The following is a 14,277-nucleotide window of genomic DNA, read 5'->3' on the forward strand; positions in this document are numbered from 1 at the left end:
AAAGTAGACCTCGGCAAAATTTGAACTCAGAACTTGCAGACAGATGAAATACTGCTAAGCATTTCGTACAGCATGCTAACGATTCTGCCAGTTTGCCACCTTAGATAATAATAATAATCCTTTCTACCATAGGTACATGGCCTGAAATTTGGGGGTGGGGGGACTAATCGATTTTATCGACCCCAAAAGGATGAAAGGCAAAGTCAACCTTGGTGGTATTTGAACTCAAAATGTAAAGGTGGGTGAAACATGAAACATTTCGCCCAGCATGCTAATGATTCTGCCAGCTCACCACCTTAATAATAATAATCTTTTCTACTAAAAGCACAAGCTTGAAATTTGTGGGGAGAGAGTAAATTGATTACATCGACCCCAGTATGTAACTGGTACTTATTTTATTGACCCTGAAAGGATGAAACACACAGTTGACCTCAGTGGAATTTGAACTCAGACCATAAGGATGAACGAAATGCCACTAAGCATTTCACCTGGTATGCTAACGATTCTGCCAGGTTGCCACCTTCATAATAATAATAATCCTTTTTACTATAGGGACAAGGCCTGAAATTTTGGGTCAGCTGGATATTCTATTACATTGACTCTGGTGCATAACTGGTACTTATTTCATCGACCTCGAAAGGATGAAAGGCAAAGTCGACCTCGGTGGAATTTGAACTCAGAATGTAAGGACAGATGAAATGCCGCTAAGCATTTTGCCCGGTGTGTGAATGATTCTGCCAGCTCGCCACTGCAATAATAATAAGAAGAAGAACACTCAGAGAGTGCAAACCTCCACCAAGGCAACACCAATGTCCTCTCAACAATTAGTCTGAGATGGTTTTTAAAATGAGAATATCTGAAATAAACTCAACTGCTCTCACAAATGAGAATACTAAAAATGAAACCAACCATTCTTAAAAATTAAGTGAAAAAAAACAGGAAAGATAATCTAGAATCCTTGTCTGGTACCAGATCAATGCCCAAATCTAATCAGTTCATTCCAGTCACGAGGCCAAACAACCCTGAAAGTTTCATCCGAATTCCTCCAGCGGTTCTTGAGATATCTTGTCCACAAACAAAACATAACTGGAAGCAATACCTCTGCTTTCGCTAAGGCAGAGGTAATAATAATAAAAAAATAGTGAAGTTTATGAGTTTGAATAGGTTTATATACGATGAGGGTAAAAAGAGGAATCTGATGTTCTGAAAATAACCCAAACAATAAAAAAAAAAGAAAGAAAGAAAAATAGAGAGAAAAATTGGTGTGAGCCAAGTAGTCAGTTACCTTCGCCAGATTGCCGTTCTCTTTCTGGCCTTGCATTTGGCCCAGTGTCTGACCAATCACCACGTAGACGTAACCTCTTAATGGGCGGCTGCCTGTTCCCGTTGTCACAGGAGAGACCTTCGGACATCAAACAAGTACTTCTCCCTTCATCACCCTATGAAAAAAAAAAAGAAATGTCGGGATTAAATTATATTTTTTCAATAGAAAACAAAACTAAATTACAATAATAAATAAGAAAAACACCAAATAACAAGGACAATTATGATTGAAACAATTTACAAAACAGATGCAACACGAGATTTTCATAAACTTATTAAGACAGTGAGCTGGCAGAATCGGTGGAGCATCAAACAAAACGTTTTGTGCTATTTCTCCTGGCTCTTTACATCCCCAATTCAAATTTTTGCTGAGGTTGGGTTTGTTTTCATCCTTTAGGGGTCAATGTGAGTCAAGAGACAAATACTAGTCAAGCACTGAAGTCAGTGTAATCGACTAACACACTAAAACATGGCCAAAACTTTATTTTATTGAACTTAGGCAGCTGAAAGGCAAAGAGGAGCTGGGGAGTATTTGAACTCATAAAGAGCAGAGTAAATACCACAAAACGCTTTCTCTGTGGCTCTAACAATTCCCCTAATCCATCATCTAATAATGGTAATAATAATAATAATAATAAGAAGAAGAACATTCAGAGAGCGCAAACCTCTGCCAAGGCAAGACCAACGTCCTCTCAACGATTAGCCAGAGAGGATTTTTAAAATGAGAATATCTGAAATAAACTCGACTGCTCTCACAAACAAGAATACTAAGAATAAACCCAAACACTCTCAAAGATTAAGTAAAAAAACATCCCTGAAAGTTTCATCTAAATCCATCCAGCAGTTCTTGAGATATCTTGTCCACAGACAAACAAAGAGACAAACATGACTGAAAACAATACCTTTGCCTTCGTTAAGGCAGAGGTAATAATTGAGGTGCTAACATTACCCATTATCATTGGGGCACTTACAATGACATCAAGAGGAGCAAAACAAATATGAGGACCAAATCCCTGACAACCCCAAAATAAGTGAATTGCAAAAGATCCTACTTATGGCCACCTAACATATTCTATGTAAATTCCTTTCCGTGTAAATGCAACTTTACACATTCAGTGTTATGTTCTTTTTGACTCCCTACAAGCATCAGTGTTTCCAACAGCATGGCACCTCACCTGTTAGCCATCTTTGGATGCAAAGCCATGTTGCCCCTCAATGTCTCTGGGTGAAACTCATAGATTAAAGCAAAACCAAAGCATCATAACAATAATCATCATTATCATGATTATCATTTAACGTCTGCTTTCCATGCTGGCATGGGTTGGACAGTTAGACTGGAACTGGTAAGCCAGAGCTGCTACACCAGGTTCCTGTCTGGTTTGGCAAGGTTTTTATTGCTGGATGTTCTTCCTAACGCCAATAATAATCCTTTCTACAATGGCCACAAGGCCTGAATTTTGTGGGAAGGGGGACAGTCAATCACATCGACCCCAACACCCAAATGGTACTTAATCTATCAACCCTGAAAGGATGAAGGGCAAAGTCGACCCCAGCGGAATTTGAACTCAGAATGTAGCGGCAGATGAAATACCGCTAAGCATTTTGTCCGGCATGCTAATTATTCAGCCAGCTCGCCGCCTTCATAATAATAATAATAATCATCATCATCATTGTTTAACGTCTGCTTTCCATGCTAGCATGGGTTGGACGATTTTGACTGAGGGCTGGTGAACCAGATGGCTGCACCAGGCTCCAATCTTGATCTGGCAAAGTTTCTACAGCTGGATGCCCTTCCTGACGCCAACCACTCCGAGAGTGTAGTGGGTGCTTTTTACATGCCACCGACACGGGGGCCAGTCAGGCGGTACTGGCAACAACCTCGCTCGAATCTTTTACACATGCCACTGGCACAGGTGCCAGTAAGGTGATGTTGGTAAAGAATAATAATAATAATAATGGTTTCTGATTTAGGCACAGGGCCAGTAGTTTTTAGGAGTTTAGTTATTACCATCAATCCAATCACTTGGCAGGTGCTTTATTTATTGACCCCTGGGGGATGAAAGGGAAATTTAACCCCAGTAGAATTTGAACTCAAAACAGGAGTCAGAAGAAATACCAGCAAGCATTTGTCAGTCGCTTTAATGATTCTGCAATTCAATGTTGTCCTACAACTACAATAACAACAACATTTAATCAAACTGAAAGCAAAAAAACTCTTACCCTAGTCTTGAATAAATAAATGTACTCAGAGGAATAACTAACAAGCATCTCCTTGCCGTCCGGACTGTAACAGAGGGAGGTGATGCGATAGTTTCGGTTTTTCAGGGTAGAAGCTGAGAACCTACAGGTTAACCCCGTGGTGAATTTGTTTGTGTAGTTTCCTGCGAAAAGAGAAAAGAAGGCAAGAAATAAATCAATGTAAGAGCAATTAGGGTAAAATATGAAGGTTTGGAGAGGAAAAATAAAAGATGGTGTGATGGGGACCTTCCAAAAGGCACTCATCATCATTTAATGTCTGTTTTCTATGCTGGCATGGTTTGGATGGTTTGACAGGAGGTGGAAAGGCTGGAGAGCTGCACCAATTGTCTGTTTTGCCATGGTGTCTACAGCTGGATGCCCTTCCTAACGCCAACCACTTTACAGAGGTAGGAAAAAATAAATTGGTGTCACAAAAATATGATTTAAGGTATATTACATTAAAGATGACCTCAAGTCAGTAAACTGAATGGAAAACAGGGCTTTACATTGAGGGGAAACAGGGTTCTGTACTGGTTCTCTGTCAGTTATGATGATGAGAGTTTCGATCTGATCTGATCAACGGAACAGCCTGCACGTGAAATTAATGTGCAAGTGGCTGAGCACTCCTCAGATACACATACCTATTACTTTACTACCCACAAGGGGCTAAACACAGAGAGGACAAACAAGGACAGACAAACGGATTAAGTCGATTATATCGACCCCAGTACATAACTGGTACTTATTTAATCAACCCCGAAAGGATGAAAGGCCAAGTTGACCTCGGCGGAATTTGAACACAGAATGTAGCAGCAGACGAAATACCGCTAAGCATTTCACCCGGCGTTCTAACGTCTCTGCCAGCTCGCTGCCTTTCAGATACACATACCCTTAATGTAGTTCCCAGGGAGATTCAGCATGGCACAGAGTGTCACAGGACCTATCTGAGATATCAATCCTGTGTCAGTGATTACAAGGAGGCAACAGGGTTTTTTCAGATCTAATATGTTTTTTCAAAGAGTTTAAACAAATGTCAAGAAAGCAAATGTGTACATACCGGTAGCTCTGGTTCCCAACATCCTGCGGTCAAACATCAGCACTGTGCTATCAGACAAGGCTATACCCAGCTCATAAGGGACCATCGGGTTGATAGCCATTGATGTTACAGCACGTTGACAAAATAACATAACATCCTAGAAATGAATCAACAAAAAAAATATCTTTTTTTTTTAACAAAACACACACAAAACAGTATTTAACCCTTTTTAAGATTTTTAGAAATAACATTATATCAGGAGTCATTTTCAAAATTTGGAAACCCTCTCTCCCAATATATAAAAGAAAACTGGAAAAGATTTTTGGACAATTGCTTCATCCTCTGGAATGAAAACATAGATAAGTTCCTGGAGTTCAAAAGACTCCTCAATAGCATTAACACCGACATACAATTCACAATGGAAAATAACCAAGAGGGACTCCCATTCCTAGACATACTGATTTAAAAAATAAACAAAGAAGAAATAAAAACAGACATTTTTTACAAGGCCACAATATTATTTAGCTCATGTCACCTGCGACATATCAAAATAAATATCCCCTTCGACCATGCAAGAAGGATTTGCACCATAGTACCCGAGAAAATATTAGAGAACTAAGATTGCAAAAGCTTAAAAAGGTACTCCAGAACAGGCACTACCCAACTCACCTCATAAACGAAAGAATTAAACGTGCAAAATCGATTAATATTAAAACATTAAGAAAAGCCAAACACAACAATACACCTACCCTTAAAACACTAAATGTGCAGAATGATTACAGCCACAATTCGTAATTTTCCCATTTTATCAACTTGCTTTCTGGACCTCAACACAAGTAAGACTGAATGAAGAAGCCTCATTTATCAAAAAATATAAACCAGAATTAGATATGAACCCATATTAAAAATAAAGGATTTACCCCCTTTTATTGTAAGATATAAGCCAGAATAAGACAGACCAAAAATAAAAATTACAGATTTACCTCCCCTTTACTGTAAAATAAATGAATGAACAATTATCTCCCCTAGTAATATGTCTTTTTTTTCTCCCTAGTAACATGTCTATTTTTCAACCCTTAGTTTGATAAGCAATACGAAACCAGTTCTTACTTTATGTTGAAAGAACAAGATCTTATTTCATACAATTTTACATAATAAAACCAGCCAACTGAATGAAGTCTGTTTAACTCACATCTCGGCAATCATCTTTATGGCACTTGTTTTTCATACGGAGATCAAACCATCGAACAGTGCAGTCTTCTCCACAAGAGAGGAAGGTGGAAGCTTCATTGGGTACAACCACAACCTACAAAAGATACATTCGTAAATACATAATCATCATCATAGGTTTAACATCCACTGACCTATGCTTGCATGGGTCAGACAGGATTTGTTGAAGCAGATGCTCTTCCTTTCAGAAATCTTTATCTGTTTCTTAGCAAGGAAATATTTTCCCCTAATCCTGACATGTTTCTATGGAAAACTGCAAACGAAAAACACTGCTTGTGTATGTGAGAGAGAGAGGGAGAGGGAGAGAGAGAGAAAGAGAGAGAGGCATGTAATGTCATAACAAGGAGACAGAAATACATAGAGACTTTAATGCATAGAGACACCTGTATATTTACATGGGTATCTCTATCCCACATACAGTGGGCGTCTTTCAGTTTCGATCTGCCAAATACACTCACAAAGCTTTGACTAATCCAGGACTATTGTAGAAGAGAATTGGCCAAGGTACCATATGGTGGAACTGAACCTGAAACCATAGGGTTCCAAAGCAAACCATAGTTTTAATTATAAACATAAGGATTTCCACATATTTAGAGAGGACGGATAGAGTTTATCAAATTGACCCCTTCTTCTCTTCCAACACTTTGCTGGCACTTTAACTGAACCCACAGAGATAAAAGCCAGTCTGGGCAGGATTTGAAATCAGAACATAATGATGTACAACTAAACATGTTCAAGAAGAATATTATGAGGTTTCTGACTAACTTCATCATTAAATATAGAAATACTTTCATTTCAGTTTGTGCCCCTGATATCCTTGTTGTGTGCTGAATGGGAGTCTAAGAACCTTTAATTCTAAAGTAAGTCACTAAAACAATTTTACAATTTTAGGGGTTTTGTACTTATAAGTTTATCATTCAGTAAAAGTTACCCTATTAAAGTGATGTGAATATTATGCCCTGCCTTTTTAATGTCAATGTTTGTATTTTGGTTTTCTATCAATTATAAACATTTTTTAACATTACATAGCTTCCTCTCTCACAATATATATATATATATATATATAGGGAGAGTTTACGAAATAAACAAAAGACGAAGACAGGTGGTGTACAAAACAAACAGATGTATTAGTATAACGCTCAGGAATAGAAAAAGTCTTTTACGTTTTGAGCCTACACTCTTCAACAGAAAGGGACACAGAAAAAACAAGGAGAGAAACAAGGAGAGAAAAAGAATGTGTGTAGTGGCTAACGATCTATCATGGCGACTGTGTATATATATATATATATACACACACACACACAGATATACACACATACATATATATTCAGGTATTCTAAACGTATCACACTGTTCTACATAGCATTATGAGATAGAGTATGAGTGGAGCCTATGATGTGAGTGGAGGCTGTGGTATGAGTGGAGCCTATTGTGTGAAGGAAGGCTGTAGTCCAACACATATACACACAATCATACGGCAACAAAATGATGCACATCAAAAATGGATGCATTCATGGTCCAAAGTGACAACCAAGAATATTATTAGAGTGGACAAACCTCATAAGTGGTACCAAAGTGACAGTCAAAGCAATGGGTGCCATAAGTGTCTTCTCGGTCGACATGGGTGTAGAATATTTTCCCATCACCCGAACAAGAGATCACCTGGAAACAAAGAAAAGCAAAAAATGAAAAGATTCTTTCAATAACATTCAAACCAAATATGTTTTTTCTTTGTATAAATAAAGACAATATCAATGGTGAAATGTGAGTTTTACCTAACAATCAAGAAATCTATAGAATGGGATGCCCTTAAGATGTCTCATTGGGTCTCTTGCTTCTTGCCATGATTGCTGTCATCATCATCATCATCGTTTAACGTCTGCTTTCCATGCTGGCATGGGTTGGATGAATGACTGAGGGCTGGTGAACCAGATGGCTGCACCAGGCTCCAATCTTGATCTGGCAGAGTTTCTACAGCTGAATGCCCTTCCTAATGCCAACCACTCCAAGAGTGTAGTGGGTGCTTTTACGTGCCACCAGCACGGGGCCAGTCAGGCAGTACTGGCAATGACCTCGCTCAAATCTTTTACACATGCCACCAGCACAGGTGCCAGTAAGGCAATGCTGGTAACAGTCATGCTCGAATGGTATCTTTTATGTGCCACCGGCACGGAGGCCAGATAGCCACTCTAGCAACGATCACGCTCAGATGGTGCTCGAGTGCCAGTAAGGTGACACTGGTAACGATCACGCTCGAATGGTGCCCTTTAAGTGCCACTGGCATGGAAGCCGGTTAGCCGCTCTGTCAATGATCACACTCGTACGGTGCTCTTTGCACCCTGCTAGCACGGACGCCAGTCATCGAATTTATTTTGATTTTGGTTATTGTTAAAGGTCGTGGGTTTGGTAATAATGGTGGTTGCCATTAAAATAGCATCAGTGATGGTATGTCATCAGCACTATTTCATTGTAGATCCCTGGTTCTTAACCAAGGGCCATAAGACGCTTGGAACTCCACATAAGATTTTGTTTTTTAAATTTTTGTGCAGCAAACTGGTTATACTTCTTCAATAAATGCACAAAATATTTTAACATATTTTTATAGAATTCTTAACAATATCTCTCTATATATAAACGGCAAAATGTCTGTGTGTGTGCGTGTGTGTGTGCATGTCCTTTATACAAATCCACAATTTTTCAGATAGAGGGCTCGCACTTTCTATGGTCATTCAAAACCGTCCAAGGGTAGTCATGCACATCTTTACATTTTCCCAGTCACCCTACAAAGCCATTAAAAAAATCAATAGAAGTGACTTTTTGTGAATTTTCTATCCAAAACCCAATCAAAATGCCCGAAACTTGATACGCCAATTAAATGCCAGCTAGCTGTATGTGATTGGTCGGAGATTTGGACAGTACTCGTGTGTATGTGCGCACGCACACAGCTGTATATGCATGCACTAGCACTATGACTCAGCAGCACTGGGTCATAGTGCTAGTTTAATACTAAAAATATAATAATTGGTGTCTTGAATGGCATGACAATGCAGAGTGGACTATAATAACTGTTATAGTCTGAATATTAAAAATTCATTCTTCAGATATTGCTAGGAATTGATCAGGTCACTGCTATAATCAGTTTTAGCAGTGACTCCATCAATTCCTAGCAATATCTGAAGAAGGAATTTTTATATTCCAAAATATTGTATCAGACTAGGAATAATTGAATATTTTATAACAGTTATTATAGTCCACTCTGCATTGTTGGGCCATTCAAGACATATTATATTTCACAAACAATACACAATACTTCAAGCGAACTACAATACTCTCCAATAATAATCAGGATTTTTTAAACCATCAAATGGCAAAGAGGGTCCACTTGAATAAAACAGGAACCAAAGGGTGAAAAATAGTTGCAAACCACTGTTCTAGATTATCACTGATTGAGTAAATACTTGATCAAGAGTATTCCAGCCATGACCATCACACCATCTTCAAACATGGTATATCCATAAACAGTATGGCTGCTGTTTCTAGTGGTTTGCACAACCATGTAAAGGACCTCTCGACTTGAGGATGCCATGTTGGGAGTAGTTTTATTCATGCTGTGTTTCGCTTCATTCAGTTTTGACGATGTAATTCTATAGCACAGTGGTGATGGATTCGTTAAATATTGATTAGTAACAAATAGATTCAGTCTCGTTAACCAAGTCATTCTGCTGTCGAGTCCTCCTTCGCACGGCACAACTTGTGTTCCATAAAGTGCTTGGTTGTTTATGGTTTACAAGGAAGAATGGTAACGTTGTGTGGTGGAGCCTAAGGAGGTATGTTGGGTGTGGCAAATGTATGGCAGTGGTGGAAGGTAGAGAGAAAAATGCATTGCAGAAGAAGGCATGTTGCTTCTAGTACGGCCATCATCATCATCATTTATCATCCGTTTTACATGCTGGCATGGGTTGGACAGTTTAACAGAATCTGGCAAGGCCGGAGGGCTGCACCAGGCACCACTTGTCTGTTTGGGCATGTTTTTTTTTACAGCTGGATACCCTTCATAACACCAACCACTTCACTTTTTGTATGGCAACCAGCACTGTAGGTCTGGTAATGTCATATGTGTGTGTGTGGTGTAGATGGAGACATGTTGGCAGAGTGGTCCAACACGTTATGACTTAGCAAAGAGGTGTTGTTGTTAACTTCAACCTCGACTGAGCAAACTTGTAATCGAAGGGGTTCCAGATTTTATCAACCCAGTCTCCCTTCGTACAAGGTTTTGGTCAACTTAAAACTACTGTAGATGACACTTGCTCAATACGCCACACAGTAAGATTGAACCTGAAACCATGTGATTGAGAAGTAAACTTCTTAACCATGCATCATTATCACCACCATCATTTAACGTCTGTTGTCCATGCTGGCATAGGTTGGACGGTTTGGCAAGCTGAGGGGGCTACACCAGACTCCAGTGTGATTTGGCATCATTTCTACAGTCGGAGGTCCTACCTAATGCCAACCACTCTGAGAGTGTATTAATGGGTGCTTTTACGTGCCACCCGCATGGATGCCAGTTGAGTGGCACTGGTATCTGCCTCGATTACGATTTCGCTTGGCTCTTCTCAAGTACAGTATAATGTTTAATCTGTTTTTGCATTTGTCTTGTTCTTAAGAGAGAAGCGGGAAAGATTTGAAGTGTGTGCATGTGTGTATGTGGGCGGGTGCCTGGTTTGATCATTTCTTTTCATTAAAGTCTAATTTTAAATGTGTGAGTTTCAGCTCAGAAATCATCTTTGTTAGAAATAAGAATTAAATACAGTGGTGCTTCAGTCTACAAATGCCTGTCATCAGGAACAAATCAGTTTATGAACAATCTTTCGAGTATAAAGCATCTTAGGTGATGAATGGTGTCTTGAGTGGCGAACATGGAAGCTGACAACAACAGTTGACAACAAGTCAGGATTACCAGAGGGAGAGCATCAATTGTTATCTAGTTTTTATTTAGGGCAAATCCTTGCTTGAATTTGTTGTGGCTTTTCTTGAATTTCCTATGAGGAAAATAGTTTTGGTTTACGAATATTTCAGGTGATAAATGGCATACAGGAACAAATTCATCATCATCATCATCATCATTTAGCGTCCGTTCTCCATGCTAGCATGGGTTGGACGGTTCAACTGGGGTCTGTGAAGCTGGAAGGCTTCATCAGGCCCAGTCAGATCTGGCAGTGTTTCTACGGCTGGATGCCCTTCCTAACGCCAACCACTCCGTGAGTGTGGTGGGTGCTTTTTACGTGCCACCCGCACAGGTGCCAGACAGAGCTGGCAAACGGCCACATGCAAACCAAAGTTCCACTGTATTAAATAATTTTTAAATAGATAGGCCACAACATGGTGACAAGAGTAGAAGATCAATATGGCTGAGTGATATTGAAAATATAAAGGACCATTTGTGATGTAATATAATTGGGTTCGATGATTAACTGAATTGGGAGACAAGAATCGAACATGTAAATCAACAGGAAAAAAATTATGTAGAAAAAAAATTGTTGCTTCATCAGAAAAATCAACCCAGTGGGGAAATGGATGTAAAAACAAGAAATAAGAAAAACAGGACAAAATGTAGTGAAATGATTACCTCTTTGTCTTGAGAATTTGGTAAAAACTTTGCACTAAAGATGTTGGCTCGGTGACCTGATCGGATGGATGCCACTTTCTGAAAATAGAACAAAGCAAATAAAACAGAGAAAGGAAATATTATTCAGATTTGCACCAAATTCTTGTATCTAGATTGTCTGAGAGACAATCTGGGTACAAAAAGTGCCTGTGTGGTGCCTTGCAAAAGTATCCACTACACTCTGTAAAATAGTTGGCATTACCAAGGACAGCCAACCATAGAAACCATTCCAAACCAGAATGGAGTCTGGTGAAGCTCCCCAACTTGCCAGCAGCTCTGGTCAAACCATCCAACCAATGCCAAAATGGACAATGGCCATTAAATGATGATGATGACAAAACCATCTTTGTGCTGTCAGAAGACAAGACCACAGCACTTATCAAAGAAGTCCTCAAGGACTATTCTTCAACCTTTTGATGCAATGAAAGGAAGGACTGAAGGAGATGTTATTTATTAATTACTTGGTCAGATGATGAGGGTCAGCACTTGATGAACCATTACAAGGTCTCTGAGATAAATGGAATGCAGAAAGGAGGAAGAAACCATAACTAAGAGGTTTCTGGCAGCAAGACATAGGAGTGCAGAATGTTTTGGGTAATGTTGTCCATTGTTAGACCAAAGATATGGTCCCAATACTTTGCTGATGGAACCCAAGGACCAGGTGATGTGTTGCTACATCTACTTACCCCAAAGAGACAAAGTTAACTGCACGTGCCAAATGGGAAATAATAATAATAATAACAATACTTAATTGAATGAAAGCAGTATCATATACATATTTCATCTTGGTATAAAAGATGGGCTACAACAAATATTCTGCTCAATACCACAGATTTGCTTGTCAGTTGTTTGACCTTAATCTGTTGAGCATGTCCCTTAATGGCTGACAATATGTGCATCTCTGATCACAAGAAGAAGTAGTTGGGGAGAATCATAGCCATGTGTTGAGAGGAATTCTTTGGGGTTTGGATAGTTCAACTTTGGAAACATGGGTCCATTGTTCATCATCCTTAAACAACCCTTATTCAAGGACCTTTTGAGCAGGATGGGTGACTCAATCGGAAGAAAATTCTAACTGGGCCCCACCTGCAAGGTCATGCGCTGTTTACCTTGATATGAGATCGCTATGTCATGCACATATGGTTATGATGCATGTTCCTGGTGTACCCTTATCAGACGGGTAGTCATGATGGGTTTACTGGACTTCATATATTTGTACCCTGGTGTCACTTTGATGGCATGCAATGCTCTCTCACTCAATAATAATAGTAATTATCATCATCATCGTTTAACGTCCGCTTTCCATGCTGGCACGGGTTGGACAATTTGACTGGGGACTGGTGAGCCAGACTCCAATCTGATCTGGCAGAGTTTCTCCAGCTGGATGTCCTTCCTAACACCAACCACTCTGAGAGTGTAGTGGGTGCTTTTACATGCCACCAGCACAAGGGCCAATAATAATAATGATGATGATTTCAAATTTCGGCACAAAGCCAACAAGTTTAAAGGTGGGAATAAGTCAATTACATCAACCCCAGTGTGCAACTGGTACTTATTGACCCCCAAAAGGATGAAAGACAAAGTTGACCTAAGTGCAATTTGAGCTCAGATCAATAATAACAATGTGTATTTCTTTACTTGTTTCAGTCCCTGAATTGTGGCCCATGCTGGAACACTGCCCCAAAAGAGTTTTAGTAGCACCCTGGTATTTATGTTTATTTGATCAGCGTCCTTTGCTGAACTAGTAAGATATGGGGATGTAATCAAACCAATGCTGGTTGTCAAGTGATGTGAGTGAGGGATAAACACAGATACACACACACATGATAGGTTTCCTCACACTTTCCATGAGCCAAATTCATTCACAAGACATTGGTCTGCCCAAGTCTTTTGTAGAAGACACTTGCCTAAGGGGCCACACAGTGGGATTGAACACAGAACCAGTGAGTTACAAAGCAGGTTTTATCTTTCCCGTCATCAGCCAACCTTATATTAGCCGAAATGTTTTCGGTCATAGGTCGGCTGGCAGGAGCAAGGCTGACCTGGAGGTGTTGTAGGGAAGAGAAAAGGAGGACTAAACAACAAATACAATAATGCCAATTTAAATCTACTTACTTTGCCATCAAAGGGATTGGTAACAACCAAATATTGATCATCGGAACCTGACAGAATATATTGTCCAGTATCATTCCAACATATCGTGTTTACCTGGAAAATATAATCAGGTGAAAGTCTTAATACGATAAAACAGGGAGGGAAATACTTGAAGACTAAGACACTATAAAAGAGGGTTCTTGGTACTGAAATAATGGTAAAAATCACATAAAGCTGCTTCAATAATGATGGAATGGCAAACAAAATGATTTAAGAAAATACAAGGAAACAAAAAAACATCACATATGATTGTAGTAATAGTAGTAGTAGCAACAGTAGCAACAGTGGTGGTAGCAGCTGCCCAAGATCAGCATTGATGAAACAAATCTCTGACCAGAGACATTCCAGATGTTACCAGCCCATGTTTTTCTCCAGATTGTGTGTGCGGGGGGGGGGGGGGGGTAATCTAAAATGTAGACAAATACCATTCATCCATGTGATCAGCTTAAAAAATAGTTAGGATATTTATTATATTTTCTTAACATGAAACCAATGGTAGCCTTAATATACAAATAAAGGATCTTTATCCACCAATGCGGTGTTGAGCACTCATTTTCATTGTCTGACATGGGGGGGGGGGCGAGAAAGAGAGGATAATTTTAATCCCTGCCACCACCTAATTAGGAAA

General features: G+C 39.5%; 2 protein-coding genes across 2 annotated transcripts in view; one reads left to right on the plus strand and one right to left on the minus strand.

The window, feature by feature from the left end:
* The window catches only part of LOC115215459 (organic cation transporter protein-like), a 463,156-nt gene that overhangs the window by 164,442 nt on the left and 284,437 nt on the right, over positions 1-14,277 (plus strand). The window lies entirely within an intron of this gene.
* The window catches only part of LOC115215574 (DDB1- and CUL4-associated factor 6-like), a 65,440-nt gene that overhangs the window by 15,781 nt on the left and 35,382 nt on the right, over positions 1-14,277 (minus strand). The window contains 7 exon segments of the mRNA XM_029784777.2: positions 1,286-1,439; positions 3,544-3,704; positions 4,619-4,754; positions 5,790-5,903; positions 7,385-7,489; positions 11,457-11,534; positions 13,611-13,703. Of these exon segments, the coding sequence (XP_029640637.2) occupies positions 1,286-1,439; positions 3,544-3,704; positions 4,619-4,754; positions 5,790-5,903; positions 7,385-7,489; positions 11,457-11,534; positions 13,611-13,703 (841 nt within the window).

Source organism: Octopus sinensis, linkage group LG9, assembly GCF_006345805.1.
Source record: "Octopus sinensis linkage group LG9, ASM634580v1, whole genome shotgun sequence".
In the NCBI taxonomy this organism is placed as follows: domain Eukaryota; kingdom Metazoa; phylum Mollusca; class Cephalopoda; order Octopoda; family Octopodidae; genus Octopus; species Octopus sinensis.